Genomic DNA, 27,735 nt, shown 5'->3' on the forward strand with positions numbered 1-27,735 from the left:
GGACCCTGGGATCATGACCTGAGCTGAAGGCAGTCGCTTAACCGACTGAGCCACCCAGGTGCCCCAATAAAAAAATATTTTTAAGTATTACGACTTTTCTCAAACTTCTCATTATGATTAATTGTAGATATTTCATAGTCACTTAGTACTGCAATTGTAAATAGGATCCATGATTCCATTATATCTTTATTTTATTTATTTTACAGATCTTTCCAATATCTGGGGATGATCCTGATTTTCCTTCCTCTATCTTGCTCTTTGATTAGCAGTTCGTTCTTGGAACTCCTTAAAACTGTGTCACTTTCATGAAGGTATCTTCCTTCTTTGCTTTTCTTGGGGCTTCTCTCCTGGTAAAAATACAATGAGACCAAAAAACAAGCACAAAAATGAGAGACGTCAAATCAACATGTATGTCCTGCATTCTTTAGAGCAAATGGATTCTTGACCCCTGCCCCAAGAATCTGAGTAAATTCTGGGAAGGCAGCTTCCATAGTTTCAACTCCCACTCTCACCTTTGGAGGCCAAGGGATCTGGATGCCCAAGGGATTTGGAAGAGGCAAAGGCAGTATACAAAAGTTTAAAAATCCTTTCCAATTCTTGATCATTTAAAAATGCCTTTTTTTTTTTTCTTTTTGAGTAGACTCCATGCTCAGCATGGAGCCCAATGCGGGGCTTAAACTCATGACCCTGAGATCAAGACCTGAGCTGAGATGGAGAGTCGGATATTTAACTGACTAAACCACCCAGGCAGCCCCCCTTTTTCTTTCTTTTCTTCTTTCCTTCCTTCCTTCCTTTTTTTTTTTTTTTTGGTAGGCTCCATGCCCAAAAAATACCTGTATTTTAAATTGGGTATTCTTCAGTATACCAAAAGGATAAGCAAACCCAAAAAGAAATAGGTATCACATGTGCTATATCTCAAAATATGTTTTCGAGAGCATCTGAAATTTTGTTTGTACATGTGTCTTGGTCATTTATGAAGCTACTATGATCTATAAATCAAGAAAATTCATGGTCTTACCATTTTTAAAAACTCAAAAATTAAGACATCTGTAAGAAAATTTCAAAGTTAGACATTACCACGTATATGAAAGAACAAAGAAAACAAACTCTTTCTAACACTCTTAATATACTAGAGAAATTGTTTTACTCAACTCTGTTTTCCATTTAACCTTAAAGGTGAAAGACTTTGGTTCAACTTCATAACATAACAACTGTTAAAGTGAAAATGTCAAGTAAAAGAGAAGCCTTCCATCTGAAAAAAGCCTGAACAATTATGCCTTCAACTTTTGAAGGTTTTAAACCTGCCCAGAAATCCACCTCCGTATGTGAAGTTTCCCTCTGCCTCCTCTTCTGATTAAGCTTGTTATTTGTTTGAATGCACCAGCATTCAAGATAATAAAATTTCTTGTTCTGTGTAAAACAAACAAACAAACCTATATTTACTCCTCCTTTCCCTCTTTTCTCAACAGTTGCATTCCCAGCGGAAACCAGCCAGTCTGGATCTCACGGGCAGCCCAATGGGACTCTTCCCCTGAGATGCATGGTCATCTGTGGGAGGGGCTCCTGTTCTCTCCCTGATCCCGTTCAGATTCTTCAGTGACCAGGGCAGTCCTCAGACACTCTGGGGAGCTACTCCCCAGGTGAGGGCTGCCAGGGTCTGAGGGATGAGAGTCTGGTGTCTGGATCTGTGTGTGTCTGTGAAATACCTTCAGGGTGTGTTTGTCACCCTTAGGCACCTAATTTTGGTCCCTGCACCACTAACTTACTAATGCAGGCAGGGCAGAGCCAGTCTGTGTGACCTGGGGAGCCGCGGGGGAGTCGGAGGTCAGTGTGAGGAGAGTTGAGGCTGTAGCTAAACCAAAGGCACTGACCACATGGCATGTGTCTAAGTCTAAATCTTTCTCTGGGAGGGGCAGTTGGCTGGCTCGGTTGGTAGGGCAGGTGACTTGGTCTTGGGGTCATGAGTTCAAGCCGCACATTGGGCATATAACTCACTTAAAAAAAATTCATAGAGGTGCCTGGGTGGCTCAGTCATTAAGCGTCTGCCTTCAGCTCAGGTCATGATCTTGGAGTCCTGGGATCGAGCCCCACGTCGGGCTCCTGGCTCGGCAGGGTGTCTGCTTCTCTCTCTCCCTCTGCCTCTCTTCCTGCTTGTGCTCTCTCTCTCTCTCTCAAATGAATAAATAAAACATTTTTTAAAAATTCATAAATCTTGGGCGCCTGGGTGGCTCAGTTGTTAAGCGTCTGCCTTCGGCTCAGGTCATGATCCCAGGGTCCTGGGATCGAGTCCCACATCGGGCTCCCTGCTCGGCGGGAAGCTTGCTTCTCCCTCTCCCACTCCCCCTGCTTGTGTTCCTGCTCTCGCTGTCTCTCTCTGTCAAATAAATAAATAAAATCTTAAAAAAAAAATTCATAAATCTTTCCCAGGGGACAGTGATCCCGAATGGTGTCTTGCCTTCTCATCACAGATCTAGAGCACACAGCTCCCTTAAGGAGCAGCCAGAGGGTTTACTCACTCTTTTTCCACATCCTGGATGGAGTCAGGCAGAGGCTGATTCCTAGTTTCAGGAAGGAGGAGAACAACAAGACCAGAGAGGATGGGGAAGACTCCATACATGATCCAGGGCAGGTGGGGAGAATACACGGTTAGGATCATCAAGAGGGGAGCCAGGGCCGCTCCAATATTACCAGCAATTCCCAGGATTCCTGTGGCTGTTGCCCTTGGGGTACAAACAGTACAAAAATAATTTGGTATAAATCCACGCAGGTAATTTGTGATTTATTATTTTGCTTTGATTATAGAAGATATCACAACAGTGTTTAGTTAGATACATGAAGGTTGACAATATACTCTTACATTTCAAATATGCTCTTTTATTTGCTGGCAATTTTTTTCAAGTGTGCAAGTGCACTAAGACATACTTTCATTATTTAAAAAATACTCTTATCCATAGCATCTACCATTGAGTGGTTCTATAGATTATGTGAGGTGATATGTTAAAAAAAGAACACAGTGCTTTGCCAAAGTCAGATTTTAACAAATTTTGGCTGTAATTTTTGTTACTATTAATACTATTATAATTGATGCTTTTGATAACTCATCAGTGTTCTTCCCACTATGAATGTTAATTAGCTGGGAAAGGCCTATTTTGACCCTGCTAGAGCTCCCATGTGATTTGTACCTGATTATGGTGGGGATTAGTTCATTTCCATGGGCAGAAGAACACATGATTGCAGCAGAAGAAGCTCCTACTCCCAAAGTTGACAAAGTAACACGCAGGGTCTGCATTTCTGGAGAGGAAGACAGTGAGATTCACCATCCACCAAATTACAAGTGAAGAAGACACAGTTGGAGATGTTTGCATGTGTTAAATACATTGTAGAGAAAGTGCGGAGAGGCAGAGAATGTATAGTGACTAGTGGCTGAGCTTACTGTTACAGCTTAAACAGAATAAAAAACCCGAGTCATTTTATTACCTCTCCCTTACACATCAGAAATTTGCCAAAGACTGAGAGGGGAATGTGAGTTTGCTTTCATTTATTTTGTCCAGTGTCTCCTCTGCCTTTCATGTATAAAGTAAGACTCCATATGAACAATTACCAAGGGATGTAAAACTCATCGATGTCCTTGAGAAGTTTAAAACCTGGATGCATACATGAAATTGACTTGGGGCTAGTACTGTGGCAGAGAGTAATAAAACCATTGTCTATGGATAAGTAGCTTGATCTACAGTAATATTTGAAGATTGAAGAATAAAGACCTGTATTACAGGAACAATTGTTGGACTTTGGAAACCTCTGAAAGGAAATCTGAGTCCGTTTTCTACTCAATAAAAAAAAAAAAAAAATCTCACGAGAGCGTTACAACATTGGAATACGCTCCGCGGTAAAGAAGCAAACATCATTGCTGACATCCAAGATGAGGGCAGAGCTACCAATCTGGGATCCTGTAAGATACACAGCTATGCTGGGAGTTAGGCGAAGCCCAGGACCACCTCAGTTCTCCTATCCATTACATAGGATCATTTAATTTAGTAAAACTGATTCTAAGAGAGGCTTTAACTGCTCACTCCTTGTTCCAATTGCATACTTCTTTGCTTGAAGACAAGATATTTTTATTTTCTTGAAATCAAAAAGTCTTCCCTAAACCACAATTGCAATTATGGTGACCTAATACAAGACACACAAGTGGATATATGTAGACATCAGGCAGTAAATTGTCACTGAAGCTGTAGTAATAAGAAAGAAACCAGAGAGAGGAAATGAGGGTATTGTGTTCTCATATGAGATACAATTAATATATATTGGACAAAATACTGTCATTTACAGTTACAAGTGTGATTGGTCAAAGCCAAAAGGGCAAGTGATCAATTGCTCTCCTAGAGAAACTTTTAGAAAGATATGACACCAGATACTTCTCAGATGTGATGAGGATAGCCATGTCTGAACCAAATTTTACTGGGCTTTGACTCTTTCCCAGCTGCTTAATCGTAGAATCTGTCCTAAATCTTCAGATCAGTTTTGGGGGATCATTAGAACCATACTCTCCCTTCCCGTGTGTGAGCCCAGTCCCCAAGTCCCTGATACATTTCCTTTCTTCAACCTGTGCTCTTTTCTCACCTTCAGGCAGAAATGTGGTGATCAGAATGGAGACTCCAAGTACAGACATGAAAATCATCTGGCTTACTCGACGGCCCATATGATTCAGTGCCAAAAGTGCAACGTAATTGGCGAGGAGGTTGACCATGCTAAAGAGAACCTGGGACAGGAAAACATTGTTCCCGATATGCTGGAGGTGGAGAATCAGGCCAAAAAAGGGCATGTAGGTTGCAAATCTGTGGTGAACAAAAGAAGAAAGAAAGATGTCATTACGTTTAGACCCTAGGTTCTACAAACAACAATCATAAATATTATCAGACAGGCAGCCAGTGGTTGGTGTTCCAGTACAAAAAGCATGGTCTGTTTTGTAGAATGTTCTACATGGTGATGATTTAAAAACTGTCATAAAATATTGCATAATAATGGAGGTCATAATGGTTACTTTTTTGGTGGGTGGGGTTATTGTTCTTAAGAATACATAATGAGGGGGGTGCCTGGATGGCTCATTCAGTTAAGCATCTGCCTTCGGCTCAGGTCATGATCCTGGAGTCCCAGGATCGAGCCCAGCATCAGGCTCCATACTCAGCGGGGAGTCTGCTTCTCCTTCTGCTCCTCACCCTGTTTGTGCTCTCTCTCTCTCAAATAAATAAATAAAATATTTTTTTAAAAAAGAATACATAATGAGGTCCTCTAGGGTTTTAGAATTTTTTCTATATCCAGATTTGGGTGACGGTTGCATATTTACATATGCAAATATTCATTTAGCTGTATACATTGGTACACTTAAAATTTTTTTTTAAATTTATTTAAGTGATCTCTACACCCAAGGTGGGGCTCAAACTCACAACCCTAAGATCGAGAGTCACATGCTCTTCTGACTGAGCCAGCCAGGCACCCCAAATGTTTGTAATTTTATCTCAATCGAAGTGGAAACAAATAAGTGAAGAAACTTAAAGCTAAAATCTCTACTGTGATTGAAGTTCACAGCCTCCATTTCCAGATGCTGAGCCTGGTAAGGTGACATAATAAACAAAACTCATTGCACAATTAGTTCTGGGTCAGTCTTTCTGTAACTAAAAAAAGCAATTATCTTTCTGTCTTCCTTATGTTTTATCTCCAAATCTGTCCCTACAACATGTTGTATCCTTTGATAGGATTAGATTCATGCCTCCACTACTTTAATATTCTTTTTTTTTAAAGATTTTATTTATTTATTTGAGAGAGAGAATGAGAGAGAGAGCATGAGAGGGGGGAGGGTCAGAGGGAGAAGCAGACTCCCTGCTGAGCAGGGAGCCCGATGCGGGACTCAATCCAGGGACTCCAGGATCGTGACCTGAGCCGAAGGCAGTCGCTTAACCAACTGAGCCACCCAGGCGCCCAGCCACTACTTTAATATTCTTTATGCATAGTGTGAAGCCTACCTCACAAAGGACAATAAACAGATCCTTCTGCGCAGGGTGGGTGTGTGGAACAAGTCAGTTATGGAAGGTTTTTTCTGTGCTATCTCCAGCTCCTCCTGCATGGTGGATCTCAAAACCTTCAAAAACAACCGCAACAAGAAACTGTTCAGTTGTCACACAATGTGAGCATTGGGAGGTCCCCCACAGGGGACAAGCTGGACCACTTGTTGTTATATTTAGTAGGAAATTGAGACAGCAAAAATGCACTGACATGTGAAAGGTGAATTAGGGAGTTAAAGGAGCCTTAGGAAAATTATGTAGCAACAAAGACTTTTTAAACACAAGATCTGAGTGGGCTGCAGGGCATCCAAAAGGGTGTACATGTTAGATATTCAGATCAGGAAGAAAATCAAATGTGAATTACTTGGATTAAGGTCCAAAGCTCCATTTATGCTAGATGGACATGAAAGACCTAGAAGTTAAGCTTGGTTCCCAGCCAGCCATCCTTTGCAAAGAAACTGTTTATCTCAGGAAAAATGACATTTCCTGAGAGCCTTTATTTTGGTTCTTCATTCAGTCTCTTTGAGGGGAATCCTGGCATATTGTGCCTCCATGAAGGAGGTGCCTAGAATTAAATCTGAGGATGAAACCAGGGCAGGAACTTGATGTAGAATAATTTATACCCAAATTGGTTATAATCTGGGGTTACTTGATGGTCCTGCAACATGCTAGGTGTATACCTTGCAGAAGGTGATTAAGTATTTCTAAACCCCAATTTCCCTGTCGAAGAAGAAGAAGAAGAAGAAGAAGAAGGAGAAGGAGAAGGAGAAGGAGAAGGAGAAGGAGGAGAAGGAGAAGGAGAAGGAAGAGGAGGAGGGGGAGATGGAGAGGGAGAAGAGATAGGTAGCGAAAAATAATAGCACCTTTTTCATAAAGACTTTCTAGCCATACATGAGGTTGCAAATACATAGATGGAATTATATCCAGCACACCTTGGATACTTACTTATTAATTATTCCAATAATATTGACTTAATTCTCATCCCCCCTCTACAAGTGAAACAATATCATGAAGTCCATTGGAAAAACTCCATGAGGAAGGGACTTTAGAGAAATGTAAGGTCACCTAAGTGAGGACCTACCAGATCAAGAATATCCTTTGCAGTTGCAGAGCTAGCTCAAGCAGCAAAATCCTGGACTTAAGCTTTTGGAAGAGAAAAGTCAAGATAGCATCTCCTTCCTGCAACTAACACCAGAAACCCATGACCACAGGCCATTGTCATAGGCAGTATTCTAAGAATGGGCTCCAAGAATACCTTAAACTTGGACCAGATGAGGGCTGCCATGCCTGTGAGACTGGCCTCAAATCACATCCAATATCAGAGTAAAAGTTTGGGAGATGATGAGGTTATTTCACACTGGCCATTCATTTTTGGTGAGCAGAGATGTGAGTTGCATTTCCAGAAGAATTTAGGGAGGTGATGCCAGGTCATTTATGGGAACTCAAGGAGCTCCTCCTACCTGGTAAAATTCTTATTCACGGAAGAGGAGACCTATATTCAAATGGGAGCCTGCTGGGTCTTTGTTTTTTAAAATGCATCTTTTCCTCTGATTGTTCTTTGCTAATAGAAAAACAAAACAAAACAAAAACTATTTGTGCCAATCATAACACCATGTTGGGGTGAAAAACATGGAACAGCTGGTTGGTGTCCTGGAATTAGCATGTACAAATTCACAACAGCCCTTTGTTAAATTTTTAGGTAGTTTGTAAAGCAGCTGCCATGATGTTGGTGGCTTTTATTGACAACGGTGGTGGTATTCATACTACAAAAATTGATAATCACTACAAATTTGAGATCTATGGCTTTTTTCACTTCTTGTAATGTTAGGTATTAAACATTTACCAGCACACCACTGGCATGGCCCCTCTGCCATCATTTGGACTGCTCTCAATTGCAAATTTAATCATATCCCTGCTTGATTTAAACATGGCTAGTTCTACCTTAACCTGTAAGGCCTATTTCAAATGTAACTACATTCAAGTAGCATTCAGTTCCTGCACATCTGCAATCCAGGCTATGTCTTCCTCTTGCCATTCACATTCTACCCTTGCTTTACTTCAAAGAGGCTTTATCAAGCCCACAACCTGGCCCGTCTGTTCATGAACCTGGAAGTGGACCCACCTGCAGACCCTGGCAAATGGTCCACACATCCATGGACCCAGACAGCAAGTCCACTGATGAACCCTGCTAAATGGCCTACCCAGAATCTCCAGCCATGGTGACTGGTGAAGGGCATTTCCTGCCAAAAGCAGACTGTAAAGACTGGAAGAGGCGACTGCTTCTTCAAATGCACAAACACCCTGGGTGATGGGTATTAAGGAGGGCATGTGTTGTGAGGAGCACTGGGTGTTATATGCAACTGATGAATCATTGAACACTACATCAAAAACTAATGTTGGCTAATTGAAAAAAAATGTATAAACACCATACAAGGCTCTAAGGAATTGTGGCGGGGGCGGGGGGGGGGGGGAGGGAGAAAAAAACTGATAGAAGAGTTAGGTTTTTTTTAAAGGATGAACAAAATTGACAAAGTTTTAGCTAGACTGGCCATGAAAAAAAGAGAAAGACTCAAATAAATAAAATCGGATATGAAAGAAAAGACATTACAACTGATGCCACAGAAATAAAAAAAGATCACAAAGGACTATAACAAACAATTATATGCCACCAAAGCGGACAACCTAGAAGAAATAGATAAATTCCTAGAAACATACACACTACCAAAACTGAATCAAGAAGAAATAGAAAACCTGAAGAAACCAATTACAAATGAGGAGATTGAAACAGTAATCAAAAGTATCCCAGAGGAGATATTTGCAAGAGACATATCTGATAAAGTGTTGGTATCCAATCTATAAAGAACTTATTAAACTCAACACCCAAAAAACAAATAATCCAGTTAAGAAATGGGCAGAAGATATGAATAGACATTTTCCAAAGATGACATCCATATGGCTAACAGACACATGAAAAGGTAAATTATTGAACACTACATCAGAAACTAATAATGTACTATATGTTGGCTAATTGAATTTAAATTAAAAAACATTACAGGCAGCTCCTCCCCCCAAAAAAGGAAAGGTGTTCAACATCACTCATCATCAAGGAAATACAAATCAAAACCACAATGAGATATCACCTCATACCTGTCAGAATGGCTAAAATTAATAACACAGAAAACAACAGGTGTTGGTGAGGATGTGGAGAAAGAGGAACTCTCTTACACTGTTGGTGGGAATGTAAACTGTTGCAGCCACTCTGGAGAACAGTATGGTTGTTCCTCAAAAATCTAAAAATAGAACTACCCTATGATCCAGCAATTGCACTACTAGGTATTTACCCAAAGGATACAAAAATACACATTCAAAGGAGTACATGCAGCCTGATGTTTATAGCAGCATTACCAAAAATAGCCAAACTATGGAAAGAGCCCAAATGCTCATCAACTGATGAATGGATAAAGATGTGGTATATATATACAATTAACTACTCAGCCATCAAAAAGAATGAATTCTTGCCATTTGCAATGACGTGGATGGAGCTAGAGTGTATTATGTTAAGGAAAATAAGTCAGTCAAAGAAAGACAAATCCTATATGATTTCACTCATATGTGGAATTTAAGAAACAAAATGGATGGACATTTGGGAGGAGGAAAAGAGAGAGAGAGGGAAACAAATCATGAGAGACTTTTTTTTAATTTTTAATTTTTTAAAGATTTTATTTATTTATTTGACAGAGAGAGACATAGCGAGAGAGGGAACACAAGCGGGGGGAGTGGGAGAGGAAGCGGGCTTCCCCCCAAGCAGGGAGCCTGATGTGGGGCTTGATCCCAGGACTCTGGGGCCATGACCTGAGCTGAAGGCAGACACTTAATGACTGAGCCACCCAGGCGCCCCAATCATGAGAGACTCTTAACTATAGAGAACAAACAGGGTTGATGGAGGGAAGTGGGTGGGAGATGGGATAGGTGGGCAATAGGTATTAAGGAGAGCACGTGTTATGATGAGCACTGGGTGTTTTATGTAAATGGGGAACCACTGAACTCTTCTCCTGAAACCAATATTGAACTGTATATCAACTAACTAGAATTTTTTTAAAAAAGTAGCCCAGAAATAAAAGCCTAACACCAGATGGCTTCACAGGTGAATTCTACCAAACATTTAAATTATGAACACTGATCCTTTCACTTTTCCAAAAAAATAAATAGGAAATACTAACAAATTTGTTTTATGAGTGCAGTATGACTCTGATACCAAAGTCAGACAAAGACACCATAAGAAAAGAAAACTATAGGCCAATATCCCCGATGAACAAAGGTGAAAAAACCATCAACAACATATTAGTAAACCAACTTCAAGAGCACACTGCACACCATGACTCAGTGGGATTTATTCCTGGGATGAAAGGATAATTCAACACAAGTAAATTTTTAAAAACGTGATACACCACATTAACAGAATGAAGGTTAGAAACCATATGATCATCTCAATAGATGTAAAAAAGAATCTGACACAATTCAACACACATCCATGATTCAAAAAACTCTCAAGAAATAAGGTATTGAAGGAACTTACCTTAAAGGTCATATATGAAAAGCCCACCACTAACATTATACTCAATGATGGAAAACTGAAAGCCTTTCCTCTAAGATCTGGAACTAGACAAGAATGCCACTTTAATTCAACAGAGGATTCAGAAGTCCTAGCCAGAGCAATTAGATAAGAAAAAGAAGGTATCCAAATCAGAAAGGAAGAAGTAAAATTATCTCTGTTGGCAGATGACATGATCTTTCATGTAAAAAACCCTAAAGACACCTCCAAAATTTTGTTAGAAACAATAAATGAATTCAGTAAAGTTTCAGGATATCAGATCAAAATATAAAAATCAGTTGCATTTCTATATACCAGCAACAGACTATCTGAAAATGAAATTAAGAAAACAATCTTGTTCAGGGCACCTGGGTGGCTCAGTCAGTTAAGCATCCAACTCTTAATCTCAGCTTAGGTCTTGATCTCAGGGTCGTGAGTTCAGGCCCCACATTGGGCTCCACCCTGGGTGTGGTACTTTAAAAAAATCCTGTTTGCCCAACAGACACGTGAAAAAGTGCTCAACATCGCTTGGCATCAGGGAAATCCAAATCAAAACCTCAATGAGATACCACCTCACACCAGTCAGAATGGCTAAAATTAACAAATCAGGAAATGACAGATGTTGGTGGGGATGAGGAGAAAGGGGAACCTTCCTACACTGTTGGTGGGAATGCAAGCTGGTGCTGCCACTCTGGAAAACAGTATGGAGGTTCCTCAAAAAGTTGAAGATAGAGCTACCGTATGACCCAGCAATTGTACTACTGGGTATTTACCTCAAAGATATAAATGTAGGGATCCAAAGGGGTATGTGCACCCCGATGTTTATAGCAACAATGTCCACAATAGCCAAACTATGGAAAGAGCCAAGATGTCCAGTGACAGATGAATGGATAAAGAAGATGTGGTATATATATACAATGGAATATTATGCAGCCATCAAAAGGAATGAAATCTTGCCATTTACAACGACATGGCTGGAACTAGAGGGTGTTATGCTGAGCGAAATAAGTCAATCAGAGAAAGACATGTATCATATGACCTCACTGATACGAGGAATTCTTAATCTCAGGAAACAAACTGAGGATTGCTGGAGTGGTGGGGAGTGGGAGGGATGGGGTGGCTGGGTGATGGATATTGGGGAGGGTATGTGCTATGGTGAGTGCTGTGAATTGTGTAAGACTGATGAATCACAGACCTGTACCTCTGAAACAAATAATACATTATATGTTAAAAAGAAGAAGAAGAAGAAGGTAGCAGGAAGGGAAAAATGAAGGGGGGGAATCAGAGGGGGAGACAAACCATGAGAGACTATGGACTTTAAGAAACAAATTGAGGGTTTTAGAGGGGATAGGAGTGGGGGAATGGGTTAGCCCAGTGATAGGTATTAAGGAAGGCACATATTGCATGGAGAACTGGGTGTTATATGCAAATAATGAATCATGGAACACTACATCAAAACTAATGATGTAATGTATAGTGACTAACATAACATAATAAAATAAAATTAATTTAAAAAACATAAAAAAGAGCATGTGAAATATAAAGGGTTAAGCCCTACAACTCTGCCAAATGGCAGGGGAGCTATTGGAACTCTCACCAGGTCAGAGGAGTTGGAAAGCAGCAGGGTTTACATTTCCTTACCACCTTGATAGTGCAGATGGGAGCAGGGTCCAAGCACCATAGCCAGTCGATTGCCTCAGTGAGCCCACACTAGCCCCAGTTATCCCACCAAGGTGGCCCAATGTGGTGCACACCGTGACATCCCTGGCCAATGCTCACTATAGCTCCAGCTCTCTCGCCTATATGACACAGGTGCAAAGCACCTTGGAACACTTCAGGCCAGCACCACTTTGTTTCCAGATGACTTGCCAGGGAATCCCTAGTGTAAAGCACCACAGGACCTCCCAACCTGAACCCACCTTTGTCCCAGATGACTTGCCAGGGCATCTCCTGTGTGGAGTGCCCTGGGATGCCTCCTCACCTGGACTGCACCCACCTCAGCTCCAACCACCCTGCCATAGTGTCCCCTGCACAGAGTGCCCTGGGACGCCCTAGCTTGCACCCACTTCAGCTTCAGCTGTCCTGCCAAGGTCCTCTCTGTGCAGAGAGAACTGAGAACACTCCAGCTTGTGCCCACTTAAGACTCAGCTGTCCTACTAGGGTGCCTTCTGCACGGAGAGCCCCAGGAACCCTAGGTTTGCACTCACTTCAGCTTCAGCTGTCCTGCCAGGGAGCCCTCTGCATGGAGAGCCCTGGGACCACCCTGGCCCATGCCCACTTCAACTCTAGGCATCCCACCATGATAGCCCCAGCCCAGAGTGCCCTAGGACCCCTAGCCCACACCAGCCACAGGTCTAGCCAGCCAGCACAAGTCACCAGACACACACAGTCTACACAGGGGATAACCATACACAGGACGATTCCTTCAAGTTTAGGAGAAGTAGCTGTTCCACCTAGTTCATAAAAACAAACACAAAAAGCCAATAAAAATGAGAAGACAGAGGAACATGCTCCAAATGAAAGAACAAGACAAAAGCTCAGAAAAGGAGCTAAATGAAGTGGAAATAAGCAATCTACCTGGTAAGTTCAAAGTAATGGTCATAAAGATGCCCATGAGACTGGAGAGAAGAGTGGATGAACTCAGTGAGAACTTCGACAAAGAGATAGAAAATATAAAAAAATAACCAATCAGAGTTAAAGAATACAAGAACTGAAATTAAAAAGACACTAGAGGGAATAAACAATAGATTAGAGGATGCAGAAGAACATGTCAGCGATCTGGAAGACAGGGTAATGGAAAACACTCACGCTGAACAGCAAAAATAAAAAAGAATTTTTAAAAATGAGGATAGGTTATGGCTCTCTTGAATAACATCAAGCAAATGAACATTCACATTATAGGGACCCCAGAAGAAGAAGAAGAGAGAGGAAGGGGCAGAAAATGTATTTGAAGAAATAATAGCTGAGAAATTCCCTATCCTGGGGAAAGAAACACATATCCAAGTTTAGGAATCCAGAGAGCCCCAAATAAGATGAACCCAAGGAGTTCCACACCATGACACATAATAATTAAAATGCCAAAGATTAGAGATAAAGAGAGAATTTTAAAAGCAGCAAGAGGAGATTGTGCTAAGTGAAATAAGCAGAGAAAGTCAATTATTGTGGTTTTCACTTATTTGTGGAACGTAAGGAATAACATGGAGGACATTAAGAGAAGGAAGGGAAAAATGAAGGGGGGGAAATCGAAGGGGAAGACGAACCATGAGAGGCTATGGACTCCGAGAAATAAACTAAGGGTTTTAGAGGGGAGGGGGGTGAAGGGATGGGTTAGCCCAGTGATGGGTATTAAGGAGGGCACGTATTGCATGGAGCACTGGGTGTTATATGCCAACAATGAATCATGGAACACGACATCAAAAACTAATGATGTAATGTATGGTGACTAGCATAACTAATAAAAAAATAAAATAAAATAAATTAAAAATAAATAAATAAAAGCAGCAAGAGAGAAGCTACTAGTTACATACCAGGGAAACCCCATAAGACTAGAGCTGATTTTTCAGCAGAAACTTTGCAGGCCAGAGGGGAGGGACATGATAGAGTCAAAGTTTTGAAAGGAAAAACAACCCCTACAACCAAGAATACTCTACCCAGCAAGATTACCATTCAGAAGGGAAGAAAAGATAGTTTCCCAGACAAACAAAAGTTTTAAAAGTTCATCCGCACTAGGGGCACCTGGGTGGCACAGTCAGTTAAGAGTCTGACTCTTGGTTTCAGCTCAGGTCGTGATCTCAGGGTTGTAAGATTGAGCCCTGTGTGAAGCTCTGTGCTTAGCACAGAGTCTGCTTGAGATTCTCTCTCCCTCTCCTTCTGCCCCCTCCCCACACATGTGCATGCACTCTCTCTCTAAAATCTATCAATTAATCAATCAGTTTTTTTTTTTAAAGATTTTATTTATTTATTTGAGAGAGAGAATGAGAAAGAGAGAACACATGAGAGGGGATAGGGTCAGAGGACGAAGCAGACTCCCTGCCAAGCAGGGAGCCCGATGCGGGACTCGATCCAGGGACTCCAGGATCATGACCTGAGCCGAAGGCAGTTGCTTAACCAACTGAGCCACCCAGGCACCCTAATCAATCAGTCTTAAAAAAAAGTTCATCACCATTAAACCGGCCTTGTGAGAAATGTTAAAGGGACTTCTTTAAGTGGAAAAGAAAAGGCCATAATTAGAGATGAGAAAATTCTGGAAGGAAAAAATTTAATGAGTAAAAGCAAACATACAGTAAATGTAGTAGAGCAATCACTTACAAAGCTAGTATGAAGATTAAAAGATAAAAATAATAAAATCAGTTATATGTAAAGAATTAGTTATGGGGGCTCACACAGTAATTAGATGTAAAATAGGGCAATATATACATAAAATGTGGAGAGGGGAAATAAAAAGGAAGTTCTTTTAGAATGCATTCAAACTTAAGTGATCATCAACTTAATATAGACTACTATATATTTAGGATGCTATATATGAACCTCATATAAACCTGTAATGGATACACAAAAAATAAAGAGAAAGAAGGCACAACATTAAAGAAAGCCATCTATTACAAGGAAAGAGAACAAAAGAAGAAGAAAGGAACAGAGAAGGACTACAAAACAACCAGAAAACAATTAACAAAATGGTAATAAGTACATATATATCAATAATTACTTTAAATGTAAATGATCTAAATGCTCCGATCAAAAGACATAGGGTAACAGAATGATTAAAAATAACAAGACCCATCCATATGCTGCTTACAAGAGACTCACTTCAGACCTAAAGAAACATACAGACTGAAAGTGAAAGGATAGAAAAAGATATTCCATGCAAATGGAAGCAAAAAAAAAAAAAAAGTTGGAGTAGCAATACTTATATCAGACAAAACAGACTTTAAACTAAGACTGTAACAAGAGACAGAGAGGGCATTACCTAATGATAAAGGGAGAAGTTCAATAAGAGGATATAACACGGTTGGTGGGAATGTAAATTGGTGCAGAAAACACCATGGAGTTTCCTCACAAATTAAAAATAGAGGGGCACCTGGGTGGCTCAGTCACTTGAGCATCTGACTCTTGATTTCAGTTCAAGTCATGATTTCAGGATCCTGGGGTTAAACCCCACATTTGGCTCCATGTTCAGCAGGGAGTCTGCTTGAGGATTTCCCTCCCTCTGCCTCTGCTCCCACCCCCCACTTGTGCTCACACTCTCTCTCTAAAATAAATAAATAAAATCTTTAAAAAATTAAAAATAGAAATACCATATGATCCAGTAATTCCACTACTAGATATTTACCCAAAGAAAACAAAAACACTAATTCAAAAAGATGTATGCACCCCTATGTTTATTGTAGCATTATTTACAATAGCCATGATATGGAAGCAACATAATGTCCACTGATAGATGAATGGATAAAAGATGTGGTATGTGTATAATATATATGTATGTATATGATGTATATTTATAACGGAATGTTACTCAGCCATAAAAATAGAATGAGATTTTGCCATTTGTGACAATCTGGATGGACCTAGAGGATATTATGCTAAGTGAAATAAGTCAGACAAAGACAAATACCATACATTTTCACTTACATGTGGAATCTAAAAAGCAAAACAAAAAGGAGAAATAGATCCAATAAATACAGAAAATAAACTGACGGTTGTCAGAGGTATAGGCTTCCATTTATGGAATGAATAAGTCATGAATTAGAGAAGTACAGCATGAGGAATATAGTCAATGGTGGTGTACTAGCATTGTATGGGGACAGTAGCTACACTTGTGAGCACAGCATAACGTATAGAGCTGTTGATTCACTATGTTGTATACCTGAAACTAATGTAATATTGTGTGTCAACTATTTCTCAATGAAAGAAAGAAAAAGCAAGCACTGATAAATGATTGACTACTACATCTGAAATTAATGATGTACTACATATTGGCTAATTGAATTTAAAAAAAGAAAGAAAAGGCAATCCTAAAATTCATATGGAAACACAGAAGGCCCTTAACAATCAAAGAATTTTTGAACAGAAACAAAGCTGGAGGCGTCACATCTTTTGATGTCAGAATATATTACAAAGATACAGTATGGTACTAGTATAAAAACAGACATGCAGCCCAATGGAGCAGAATAACAATAAACTCAGCATACACAGTCACTTGATATTGGACAGTGGTGCCATGAATTCATATTAGTGGGGACAGGATAGTGTCTTCCATGAATGGTGTTGTGGAAAACTGGATATTGACATGTAAAAGAATGAAACTGGAAACACCTTACGATGTACACAAAAATCAACTCACAAAGTCTTAAAGACTAAGATATAAGATCTGAAACAAAGAAGCAGAGAACAGAATGGTATTCGCCAGATGCTGGGGTGTGTGGGAAATGGGGTCATATTTGTCAAAGAGTACGAAGTTTCACTTATGTGAGGTCAATCTGTTCTAGGGATCCACTGTATAGCATAGTGTCTATAGTTACAATATCGTACTATATATTGAAAATTTGCTATTAGTAGGTCTTCTATTGAGTGTTATCACAAAAATAATGAATAAAAAGGGCAGGAGAAAGTTTTAGGAGATGATGGATATGTTTATTGCATGGGTTGTGGTACTGATGTTTGGATGTGTACTTATCAGATTCGTCAACTTTTATATATTAAATATGTACAGCTCTTTGTTAATCATACCTCAATAAAGTTGGGGTTTTTTAGATTTTATTTAAATTCAAGTTAGTTAACATATATTGTATTATTAGTTTCAGGAGTAGAATTTTGTGATTCATCACTTGCATAAAGTTGTTTTAAGAAAAATCCTTCAGATGTGCCATTGAACATGTTTCCAGAGATGTTTTATTGCTTCTCTTTGACTGTCTAGACCCTAATCTTCTCCTTTTCCAATTAAACGGGAAAGATGATGTTTCCTTGTCTCTCTGAGAATCCTTTCCATCCCCCTTTCATTGCAAACAGAAAAGTTAAAGTTAAGCCCCAAAGAATTATAAACAGGATCTTGAGATATTTGCACACATATGTTCACTGCAGCACTATTCACAATAGCCAACCCACGGAAACAAACTAAATGTCCATCAGTGGATGAATGGGTAAAGAAAATGTGGCATATACATACACAGAATATGATTCATCCATAAACAGAGGAAATCCTGCTAGAGGCTACAACAGATGAATCTCAAGGACATTTTGTTAAATGAAATAAGGCAGTCACAGAAGGACAAATACCTCACAATTCCACTTATATGAAATATATAAAATATTGAAATAATAAAACAATAAATAGAATGGTGGTTACCAGGGACCAGGGAGAAGGAATATGGGAGATTGCTGTTCAATGGGTATCGAGTTTTAATCATGCAAGATGAAAAAGTTTTAGAATCATTGTACTTACAGTTAACAATACTGTATCATACAGTTAAAAATTTAAGAAGCTGGATTTCATAATATGTGTTAATTTTAAGATGTCTTGATTTTTCTCTTATTAATACTAAAGTTCCTTGAAACACAGAATTCTGACCCTTACTGCTATTCAGGATCAAGCATCATGACTAGCACATTATAATTTTTTGATAAATAATGTATATGTTCATGACATGATGAATGGTTTACTTAATGATCCACAGCAATATCTGCCTTCCAGACCCAGGGTGGGGGAAAAAAAAGACTTCTCTGAGGCATTTCCACTCAGCCATGCTCTTGGAACTTGTAATAAGTAGAATTTAAACTCCACAAAGCAGAGATTTGGACTATTGTGGCCAATGCCAAATCTCCTGGAGAGAGCAGAAGGGGCCCAGGGAAGCACGCAGTAAATACCGATAATGAAAGAGTGTATGACCAACTTAACATGCTCTAGTCTGCATGGTCACTAAGCCTCCCTTCTACTGGTCTTACTATCCTCAAAAAAGGCCGTCAGAATATGAATGTAAAGAAATGGCTTCATTTGGGTTACTTTCTCTAACAAATACACAATCTTTATGATTGTAAACACTAAGAGCTCTCTGCTCCTGTTGAGTAAAAATATCTGTGTTCAGTTCCCAGCAACAGGATATTCTCTCTTTATATTAACTCAGACAATATGGATGGCCGCTGAGACCAGGACAATGAGGTAAGAAGACCCGAAGCCAGACCCGTGTCCCCACCCTTTATTCACTTTATGGACACCAACCAGTGCCTAGGTCAGGTCACCGGTTCCCTACATCCCATAACCCACTCCCATTCCTGTTCACCTCTATGGTGAGGGCTTCTCCAGCATTCTTCCTTCCATTCCTATGTGCAGCTTTTCTCAGTGCCTTTAAGCCCTCCTCGAATTTGTTGGTGATAACCAGCCACCGAGCAGACTCTACCAGCCACCTGATCAAAGAAGACAGAGGTGCAGCCAAGTCTCTCATGTGTCCATACTCTTTGTCCTGAAATGCCTCTCCCTTCCCATCTAATACCTACCTCTTGTTCTGTTATACCAGAAAACACAAACTTACATTCTCTTGTACCGTGACTAAAAAACTGGGAGGATGGCCTCTCTGTGCAGTACATTTTCACCACTGGCAATATAGAGCGGGAGTCATATTGCCCCCTCACTCTTATTCTGGGGAATATTTTCAGGTTTGGCAAATAGAAATAGTGTCTAGTTAAATCTGAATTTAGATGAACAGTGAATATGAGTAATTGTTGAGTATAACCATCTCCCATGCGGTATTTTGGACCTACTTACACTGAGAAGTATTTGTTGTTTGTTTGAAATTTTACTTGAATGAGACACCCTGTATTCTATCAGGCTAGTAAGTAAAAATAGAGAACTCTCAGATAAATAGAAATTTCATATAAACTATGAAAAATTTTTAGTGTAGCTATGCTCCATGCAATATTTGGAATATTATACAAAAAAAAATTGTTTACCTGAAATTCAAACTGAACTGAGTGTCCTTGATATTATCTGGTAACCCCACCTGTTCAGCTTCGTGAAGCGTACAAAGGACACTTATTAGGAGAGCATGTGCTCAAGTTCTTAACTAAGAACCAAACAGAATTCTTAGGACCTGATTCCATGTATCTTGCATCCCAGGATCCTCTAAGACAAAGGAAAAAAGAAAGCTTTTACCTTGAGAAAAGAAAGGAGACAAATAACGGTACAGAAACCACCAGCTGCAGGGTGTGCCAGTCTGGAATGGCAAAAGCCAGTCCTCCCAGGATCATCTGTCCTACACAAGCAGTACAGACTGCCACTGTTATTCCCATGGCTTGGCATCGGGGCACTGTCCATTCTATGCCTGAAAGAAAACACGAACAGGATTTTGACTTCAGAGTAGGAATCTCAAAGTCAAAGTCAAGGCTTGGAAAATGTCAGAGATGCGAAGTGTTTACTTACACAGCATAATAGTATTTGTCATGATGTTCGTGGTAGAGCAGCCAGCCAGGAAACGTAGCACGCAGTAAATGACGAAGGTGGGAGCAAAGCCCACGCAGGTGTCAGCAACGGCCAGCTGCAGGAGGCACCACCTGAGAATTAACTTCCTCCCAAACCTGAGGAACGGGAACCGGTTAGATGGGGGAATAAGAACGACCGGATGGGAAAATTAACAAAAGAAGGTACGCTTCGAAATTTAGCATGGGTTTTAGTAAGTGAAACTTTGCCCTTGAAACTTTAAAGAATCAACAGCTAGTCAACAGGAGATCTTCCCAGAAGCAACCCACCTGTTTGTAAATAGAGACTGAGTATAACGAAACTTCTTCCCCAGTCTGTTACCAGATCTTTGAGACCAACTGAAGCCATATGAGACCAGTTGCAATACTGGAAATTTTAACACATCACACGTGTCCCTTGTACTAACACAAGCACTTAACACAGTGGAGTCTGTGCCGTGTCTAGAACACGAGGGAGCTGCTATGGACTGTGTCCCCTGCCTCCACCCCAATTCATATATTGAAGATCTAATACCCAGTGAAATGGTATTTGGAGATGGGCTTTGAGGGAGCTAATTAGGTTTCGATGAGGTCATGAGAATGGGGTCCTTATGATGGGGTTATGCCCTTATGAGAAGAGAGATTGCTCTCCTCTTCCTGCCATGTGAGGCTATATAGCAAGAAGGCAGCTGCCTTGAAGTCACGAAGACAGCTCTCACCAGGACCCAAATCTCTCTGCACCTAGATCTTGGACCTCCCAGCTTCCAGAACTTGAAAAAATAAATTTCTGTTGTTTAAGCCACCTGGTCTCTGGTGTTTCGTTGTGGTAGCCTGAGCTGACTAAGACAAGATCTAAATCTGTACTTGGTACTCTAGGACCACACAGGTCATGGATAAACTACATGAAAGGAATATCCAAGGAGCAATACAGCAAAGTTGCTGATGGGTTGCATTAGAGGCCCTCTTTGCTATGTCTGGCTTTATAGGCCTTGAACAACATGTTTCCCTAAAATAATAAGTGAACAACTCAGAGAACTTAGAATGAGTTCTCAGAGGAAAGGATTAGGTGAGATGAGCATAAAGAAACAGAGAAGGAGAAGGTATTTTAATTTTATTTTTTAAAAGATTTTATTTATTTATGGGGCACCTGGGTGGCTCAGTTGGTGAAGCATCTGCCTTCGGCTCAGGTCATGATCTCAGGGTCCTGGGACGGAGCCCCGCATTGGGCTCCCTGTTCAGCGGGAAGCCTGCTTCTCCCTCACCCACTCCCCCTGCTTGTGTTCCCTCTCTCACTGTCTCTCTCTGTGTCAAATAAATAAGTAAATAAATAAAATCTTTAAAAAAAATAAAAGATTGTATTTATTTGAGAGAGAGAGAGTGAGCACGAGAGAGAGAGAGAGTGGCAAGCAGAGGGGAAGGGAGAAGCAGACTCCCCACTGAGCAGGGAGCCTGACAAGGTATTTTTAAAAAGGAAGGAGAATTCTGTGTTTCACAGTTGTCTGGGAGAGAGGGCCTTTCTCTGGACAACGTGGATGATTCTGTGCTGATTCTGTATGACCAGCAGTGGACAAAACAGAGGGATTGGAAAAAAAAACCTGCAATCCTTGCTATGCTTGCAGAATATTTCCATTATAACGCAGTGTTAAGTCTTTTATATTCTGAGTATTTATATTACATACATTTGTATTTCCATTTAAAATGGAATAAAATCTATGTAAAGAAACGCTATGATTAATGAAATGATGTAATGACTATTATTGGAAAGTCTGGTCAGTCAAAATGAAAAGCAGCTGTATTAAAGATATATCAGGTAGTGATATCTAGTGGTGCCTGAGTGGCTCAGTCGGTTAAGTGTCTGCCTTTGGCTCAGGTCATGATCCCAGGGTCCTGGGATTGAGCCCCAAGTCGGGCTCCCCGCTCAGCAGGGAGTCTGCTTTTCCCTCTCCCCCTGCTCATGATATCTCTCAAATAAATAAACAAAATAGAAATCTTTAAAATGTAGTGATATTTAGAGCGGCAGGCATTTGGTAACAATCTGGTTGTCCATCACTGAAAAATGGATGAAGAGCATCGTCATGGATCTTCACTGAGGAGCACTATGCAGCAATTAGAAGAATGAACTAGAAGTACACGTAGGAATGTGTATAGACCTCAAAAAACATAGCATTGAGTGTACAAAAGAAAAAGAATGAGATAATAACACATTTACATACATATGTGAATTAAAATATATGTAAACCAAACAATGTCATTTATTTTGAAAAACATATGAATTTAAAGAAATATAGTTAATGCATTATAATGACCCCTATTGGGAAGAAGGAAATGGGATTGGGGCATAAGGAAAAAATGAAACATATACATAGATACATGAAAGGAATTCATGGCCAAACTAATGAGGACTCTGTCTCATGAAATGAGTATAACTCAACCATCTGTGGTTGATATCAAAGGAAAAGAAATTTGTGCTGGCAAAATATAAAAATTATTGTTTCATTAATTATTAATTGTGCACTTTGGCTGTATGTTCACCATTGCTTTTTTTTTTTCCAAATGCAGAGGAAGATGACTCTTCCCAGCCTTATATTTAAGTTAGAGTCACACGTCTGCATTCTGACCATGGGTTGCAGACAGAAGTGACCAAGGCCACTTCTAGCCCTGTCCATACAAGGTCCACTTGGGTCCTGCTCATTCTCTCTGACAACATGGCTGGAAACAAAAAACGTGCAGATGAAAAAGTCACACAATGGAAGATGCTCAGAGGATGGGGGCCATGTGACCCACACCACACTGTGAGGACAGTGAGAGTCATGATTTTATTAAAATCCCAATTTTGAATCTAGGGTTCTTACTGTAACTAGCTACCTTGGCTAACACAGTAATGTTTGAATGATTGTATTTGATGAAGATAACTAGAGAAGCTTTGTATGTTTTCTTTTTTGGTATAGGTTTCTCAAATTTATTTGAAAAAAATATTTGAGGGGCTTCTGGGTGGCTCAGTTGGTTAAGTGTCCCACTCTTGGTTTTGGCTCAGGTCATGATCTCAGAGTTGTGAGGCTGAGCCCCAAGTCAGGCTCTATGCTGGTGGTGGAGTCTGCTTAAGATTCTTTTTCTCCCTCTTCCTCTGCCCCTCCCCCCAAGACTGTCTAAAAAAAATTTTTTTTAATTGGAAAAGAAAACGTGATGTAGAACTGTAAACATATGCATAAAAAGAGGTTACAAAATTACATATACACTTTTACCAATTTTATTTAAAACATATATTTCTGATGTATGTGGCTCCCACTTCGGTGGACTTGTTCTTAGCGCTTTATTTTGAAAATTGTCAAACATGAAAGTTTAAATGAATACTGTAATGAACATTGCTATAAATCTCAAGTGGATTCACCACTAGATAGCATTTTGCTATATTTGCCTTATTTCTTTGCCTTGTGAACACACACGCACACACACCCCAAACACACCCCCCCACACACAAACTCCTTTCTATTGAACCATCTGAATGACAGTTACAGACGACATGACACATCACTCCTAATTTTTTTAGCATGCATGTATAAAAAATATAAGTAGTTTCTAGGGGTGCCTGGCTCACTCAGTTGGTTAAGTGTCTGACTCTTGATTTTGGCTCAGCTCATGATCTCAGGTTCTTGAGGTCAAGCCCCGTGGCAGTCTCCGTACTCAGCGGGGAATCTGCTTCAGATTCTCTCTTTCCCTCTCCCTCTGCTCTTTCCCCCCCTCTCAAATAAATAAATGAAACTTTAGGATCTCCTTGCTTGGCCATATATTCCCCTTTAATGGGAGGGTCATGGGAAGATGGCGGCTTGGGTATTTATTAGCTGAGTGTAATAATGTGCTTTTAGGTACAAAAGTTTTTAATTTTTGATGAAGACCAGTCTATCTATCAATTTTTTCATCACTCATGCTTCTGGTGACATATCAAAGAATTCATTGCCAAACCCGAAGTCATATAGATTCACCCCCCCATTTTATTTTAAGAGTTTTATGGTTTTAGGGGCACCTGGGTGGCTCAGTCGTTAAGTGTCTGCCTTAGGCTCAGGTCATGATCCCAGGGTCCTGGGATCGAGCCCCGCATCAGGCTCCCTGCTCAGTGGAGAGTCTGCTTCTCCCTCTCCCACTCCCCCTGCTTGTGTTCCCTCTCTCGCTGTGTCTCTCTCTGTCAAATAAATAAATAAAATCTTTTTTTAAAAAAAAGAGTTTTATGGTTTTAGCTCTTGTATTTAAATCATTAACCCATTTTTGTTAATATTTATTATGGCTTTAGGTAAGGATCCAACTTTATTATTTTGCATGTGGATATCCAGTTGTCATGGTGCCCGTTGTGGAAAGGGCTATATTTTACCAGCTGAATGATCTTGGCACTCTTTTCAAAAAATGAATCAGCCGCAGAGATATGGTTTTATTTTTATTTCTGTAAGTGGGTGGTTCTGTGTTATGGAACTGTTAGAAATGGACACTCTGACTGGAAACACTTTTATAAGCTACATTTATGCCGTCATCCCTTCAGAGTTCACAGTTTTGAGCTAACATAACAGATGACGTTGTGCTGGTAGGTGGTAAGGGGAACCTGAATTCTCCATATCCCTCAGAGGAGACATCCCTGGAGCTGGCAATTGGCTGTCTAATTCAGAAGTGATACTGTCAAGCACAGGATACTCCAATTTCTAAACACCACAAATGGTGACGGCAGTTGTCATTAGATTAATTACATGGTTTAAAACGTACCTTCAAAGCGCTGTTTTTGCAAAAAAAAAAAAAATCAAGGTCACTGGAAAAATGTTTTCTATACACCATCAAGACACATGGCTATGGACACAACAGGTGTAGTAGGGATGTTCACCCATCACACTTGGGAAACAGGGACATGGTGATCATGCTCTGGAAATCCATAAGCATTCAGTTCACAGCGTCCAGGAGGGACTGAACACGGCCCCCTGGCCAAAGTCTGCAACACTGTTTTACGTATTTGTGTCTTCAAATAGGCTGAATCTTATGTCATGAAACATCCTCTCTGTTCCCACAGGTAACTTTTCCCCATCTTCCTAAACCACGTGCTGTGTCACCTCCTCTCTAAACCCTGTTCTAAAATGTCCCCATGTCTGATGGAGATGCTGTTTCTATGCCCTTACATGGCACTCACAGCTGACAGAGCTTGCTATACTGACTGTGATCCCCCATGTGTTTCTAGATCCCTGGGGACCAAGGAAGCCCGGGACAGTGTAATTGACAATAGGTGTGTCTTACTGGAAGAATGATGTGTTGGTTCAACAAAATACCCCAGTGATCCAGAGACACTCACCTGTCTGATAAATGGCCAAATATTGTGCCTCCCACCAGCATTCCAGCCATGAATAAGAATTTGGCCATTGATTTCAGTGACTGAGATTCACATATCAGGTCCCACTGGAAGAGAAGGAAACCAACAAAGGAGCGCAGCATAGTGGCTTATAAGCCCTCAGTGGAAACCTGACTGAAACAGCTTGAATGACACCAGTTTCTTTATATCGGGCCCCCTTCTTCCTCTACAGCTTCCTTTTTTTTTTTTTTTTTTTTTTTTGCATTAGCTGACCTTTATCATTCAAGTATCAGGTTAAATACAACTTCCTCTAGGAAGACTCATCTAAACCTGTTGGCTATATTAATGCCTTGTTTTATTTCATATGAAGTGATTCTCAACCTTGGCTACAGAATGCAATCATCTGAAAAGCTTTAAACATTTACTGATGGCAGAGTTTCACCGCAGATCTCTTATGGCTGCTCAGGGGTACAATCTGTGCTTGGAGGTTTTGATCAATATCTCGATGTTTCTCATTCGCAAGCATAACATTTTCAACACATTACATAAAATACTTGCTTAGACTTTGGTCTTCCTAAGAATAAAAGCCATATAATTGCAAGGTCACATCTACTTTTTAGTTCTTAGACTCATTAAATATGTAGATTAGTGGCATTTAACACTTATACAGTGATTAAAGGCTTGAAGCATGTTCATTATTTGTGCTGCCTCTAAACCCCCAGAGTGTGTACTCACAAGAGGTAAATAGAGCCTCTTACCTTAGTCACGATGGTGGAAGGGAAGGAGCTTTGGTCGTACACCCAGCCGTCCACACAGGGCTCCACGTCTGACTCACTCGTGTTGGGGAAGGTCCCATTCAGGTGCAGGAGCTGCCACTGGGGATGGATGAAGCGACGACATTTCTCTGGCCTCATGTTTGAGTCCAGTGGGATGGAGATTCTCAGGAGGGCATCTTGGCTGAGGATCTCAGTGCCGTTACCAGAGACAGTGTCATTGTCGAGGATGTGGACCCAGCAGCGGTGACCAGGGACGGCTGCCGTGAAGTTCTCCAACAAAATATGAGGGTACACCATGAGGTTGGAGAGACAAAGGAAAACCATCTGAAGGATCTGGAATTTCCCCAGGCCTCCAACTTGATCCAGGAGGTCCTGAAAGGCCATCGATGCTGAAAAAGTGATTGCCAGTGGAAGGCAAAATGACTTTATTTAGAAAAATTCAAAGAGAAAAAGGTCTCCATTCACTAAGTCACACCAAGCGTGCATTGGTTCTGACTCCACTTTTTCCTCAGTGGGCCCCGCTTCACCTCCACCAGGGCCACAGAAGCTGATTCTCCAAATTGTTTGAGGATCAGGTGGGTAGCCGTTTTCTTTAAAGTCCCAGAGAAGTATTTTGCTGAGATGCTTCCAGCAGTTGACAACCAGCACTGTTTAAAGGTGTACTTTGTGAAAATTCTTTTCGTCAGCAATGCCCTGAAGTGGCACTGGACTTTCATCCCCACATCTGTAAATAACATAAAATAAACCTGCTACATGAATCCCAGTTCTCTGCAGAATGTATCACTTGTGAGACTCAAAAGGAAACCGTTTTTTTATTTTCCTGTGAAAAGTACTGAAAGTTTAGTGCTTGGCTTATGTAGTACTGAATTTTGATTAAAAGAGTTAATGAAAATAACTCTGAGTAAACGAAAGCAAGTGAAGTATGGTGCAATCCTTCCCTGTGGAAAGTGACACTCTGCTTCACTTCAAATCATTCCACGAATTCACACTAAAAATAAGTTAACTCCAAATGTGGGCAGAGTGGTAGTGACAGAGGGTAGAGGCTAAGCCAGTGGTAAGCTCCTAAAGAGGTTGACTTCCACAGGCTTACTGATTCCTTCAGATAACATTTGTGAGGACTGTTTCTGTGCTAGGAATACAGCAGTGGATAAGACAAGGTCAAAGGGTCTTATCCTGCAGTGGGTGACAGAGGAACAGAAATAATGACATTATAAAAACTACACATGGCTAACGCACAATGGGCTATGGAGGAATTGAGAAAATACGGGAACAGTCATGCTTCTTGGTATTTACCCAAATAAGATGGAAACTTATGTCCACTCAAAACCCTGCACATGGATGTGTGTAGCAGTTTTCTTCATTACTGCCAAAATCTGGACACAATCGAGGTGTCCTTCAGTGGGCGAAGGGATAAATAAACTGTGGTCCATCCAGACAAGGGGATATCACCCTAAAAAAGAAGAAAAGAAAAAAAACGATCTATCAGGAGAGGAAAAGACATGGATGAGCCATCAGTGTAAATTACTAAATCAAAGAAGCCAATCTGAA

At 40.5% G+C, this 27,735-nt stretch overlaps 1 protein-coding gene across 1 annotated transcript; it reads right to left on the bottom strand.

Annotated features, from left to right (window-relative positions):
• On the bottom strand, positions 1-26,897 carry LOC123856352 (organic anion transporter 7-like). Its single transcript, XM_045892554.2, has 10 exons — positions 26,170-26,897; positions 25,415-25,518; positions 20,060-20,214; positions 19,793-19,961; positions 18,924-19,047; positions 6,021-6,136; positions 4,621-4,835; positions 3,183-3,291; positions 2,517-2,720; positions 1-347 (listed from the first exon to the last, which is right to left on the bottom strand). Exons 1-10 carry the CDS (start codon positions 26,569-26,571, stop codon positions 287-289), a joined length of 1,659 nt encoding a protein of 552 aa, XP_045748510.1. The 5' UTR covers positions 26,572-26,897; the 3' UTR covers positions 1-286.
• Between the last annotated feature and the right edge of the window lie 838 nt (positions 26,898-27,735).

This window comes from Mirounga angustirostris, unplaced genomic scaffold (genome assembly GCF_029215605.1).
Source record: "Mirounga angustirostris isolate CCGP_5_RB_7025 unplaced genomic scaffold, mMirAng1.0.hap1 SCAF_13, whole genome shotgun sequence".
In the NCBI taxonomy this organism is placed as follows: Eukaryota; Metazoa; Chordata; class Mammalia; order Carnivora; family Phocidae; genus Mirounga; species Mirounga angustirostris.